At 35.1% G+C, this 2,683-nt stretch overlaps 1 protein-coding gene across 1 annotated transcript in view; it reads right to left on the bottom strand.

The window, feature by feature from the left end:
- The window catches only part of nek9 (NIMA related kinase 9), a 60,094-nt gene extending 57,770 nt beyond the window's left edge, over positions 1–2,324 (bottom strand). The window contains exon 1 of the mRNA XM_079633029.1: positions 1,900–2,324. Within this exon, the coding sequence (XP_079489155.1) occupies positions 1,900–2,085 (186 nt within the window). The 5' untranslated portion in view covers positions 2,086–2,324. The remainder of the gene's footprint in view (positions 1–1,899) is intronic.
- Positions 2,325–2,683: the final 359 nt, after the last annotated feature.

The raw sequence follows: 2,683 nt of genomic DNA, 5'->3' as shown, positions 1-2,683 counted from the left end.
AGCACAGGCTCGGACTATACTTCTGTGGTATAGTTGTATATATGAATTGTAGCCACTTAGTCTTCAAATGCTCCTCCTTGGGCAGATGAAAAAAGTTTGCTTTTGCGTCGCACTTCAGAACACAGCGTCTCGTCGCCATGATGTTTCCCTGCTGGCCTTGGAGCGCAATAAGTGGGCGTATCGTATTCAAATAACTTGACAAGTTGACGTCATCTAGTCAGAGAAAAAGCTTCGGTCTTCTAACGATTCATAAAAATGACTCAGAGTCGACTCTTACTTTTGAAAGACAATAACTTTATATACGGTGCACTTTCATATTTCAAACTTTGCAGGATGTTTTTGTTCACTTAGATCTATGTTACACACTACATGAAAGGTACATTTCAAAATTCCATAATAGGTGCCCTTTAAAATGCAAGAAAAGTATCGGTATCGTTAAAATGCACAAAAGTATCGGTACTGTATCATTAAAAAGCAACAAAAGCATCGGTATCGTTAAAATGCAACAAAAGCATCGGTATCATTAAAATGCAAGAAAAGTATCGGTATCGTTAAAATGCACAAAAGTATCGGTACTGTATCATTAAAATGCAAGAAAAGTATAGATATCGTTAAAATGCAACAAAAGCATCGGTATCGTTAAAATGCAAGAAAAGTATCGGTATCGTTAAAATGCACAAAAGTATCGGTACTGTATCATTAAAATGCAACAAAAGCATCGGTATCGTTAAAATGCACAAAAGTATCGGTACTGTATCATTAAAATGCAACAAAAGCATCGGTATCGTTAAAATGCAACAAAAGCATCGGTATCGTTAAAATGCAACAAAAGTATAGATATCGTTAAAATGCACAAAAGTATCGGTATCGTTAAAATGCAACAAAAGCATCGGTATCGTTAAAATGCAAGAAAAGTATCGGTATCGTTAAAATGCAACAAAAGCATCGGTATCGTTAAAATGCAAGAAAAATATCGGTATCGTTAAAATGCACAAAAGTATCGGTACTGTATCATTAAAATGCAAGAAAGGTATAGATATCGTTAAAATGCAACAAAAGCATCGGTATCGTTAAAATGCAAGAAAAGTATAGATATCGTTAAAATGCAAAAAAGTATAGATATCGTTAAAATGCACAAAAGCATCGGTATCGTTAAAATGCACAAAAGCATCGGTATCATTAAAATGCAACAAAAGTATAGGTATCGTTAAAATGCAACAAAAGCATCGGTATCGTTAAAATGCAACAAAAGTATAGATATCGTTAAAATGCACAAAAGCATCGGTATCGTTAAAATGCACAAAAGCATCGGTATCGTTAAAATGCAACAAAAGCATCGGTATCATTAAAATGCAACAAAAGTATCGGTATTGTCAAAATGCAACAAGTATAGATGTCGTTAAAATGGAACAAAAGTATAGATATCGTTAAAATGCAACAAAATTATAGATATCGTTAAAATGCAACAAAAGTATAGATATCGTTAAAATGCAACAAAATTATAGATATCGTTAAAATGCAACAAAATTATAGATATCGTTAAAATGCAACAAAAGTATAGATATCGGTAAAATGCAACTAAAGTATAGATATCGGTAAAATGCAACAAAAGTATAGATATCGGTAAAATGCAACAAAATTATAGATATCGGTAAAATGCAACAAAAGTATAGATATCGGTAAAATGCAACAAAAGTATCTTAGTTATAATTGAAACACAAAGTGTCAGTATTGTATCATATTAAAAAAGTTTGTCATCGCCCATCCCTCAGCTGCAGAGTGGGCGTGGCTGGAATTCCCAAATCGGAGCAGAATTGAGTGACGTGAGCTCTTAATTGCTGCGGAACCGGATCAGATGAAAGATATGAATACATATAAATGATATTGAGAGCTGCTGACCTCAGTGCGCCTGTAGAGAGTCGCTTCCCCGAAGGCGCCCTTTCCCAGCACCCGAATGGGGATGTAATGCAGCTTCTCCTCTTCTCCAGGGAAAGCTCCAGATGTTGTCGATCTTCCATTGACAGATTCACATCCAGTCTCTGAGTTTAAAGAGCCGTAATGCCTCTCATACTCCTCCAGAGACATCTTACACACACACACTCACAGTAACGCGTGTTTAATCTCGGCCTGCTTCAGTTCACCTCACAGATCCACTCAAATCACACACATCTGCACTGCTAAACTCGCGCGTAAACACACACACTCCTCGTCTTTAAATTACATTAGATTAAACTACTTTCCTCGTGCCCCGTTTCTTCTTTCCCTAACTGAACTACACAAGACAAAGTTGCTGTTGGGAGTCATTTCCGATAGGGAATCGATTCATTTGTTTGTTTTGAACAATCACGTATATATATATAAAGCGAATCGAATGAATCTTTGAGAGTCGACACAGGATTCAAACAACAAGCGCTGAAGGAACCGGAAGTGACTCGAATTCACTCTACTCACGGACTTTTATTTCAAAATAGAGCGCCAGCTTAAAATCAGTAGATTTGTTTTAATGTAATAAATATTAAATTAAATATTTCGATAAATGATAGTAAAATAATTTAATTAATTATGTTTTAAAATAATAAAATAAAATTCGTCAGAATGTTGGCTTCACAAACTCTTGTCAAGAAAAAAGTTTCAAAGTTTTCTTCAACATCCCATGCAACATTCAACATCAATTCAAAGCGAA

Source organism: Phoxinus phoxinus (genome assembly GCF_949152265.1).
Source record: "Phoxinus phoxinus genome assembly, chromosome: 13".
Lineage (NCBI taxonomy): Eukaryota > Metazoa > Chordata > Actinopteri > Cypriniformes > Leuciscidae > Phoxinus > Phoxinus phoxinus.
Note: the sequence above shows the minus strand (reverse complement) of the source record. Positions and strands in the feature narration are given on the sequence as shown.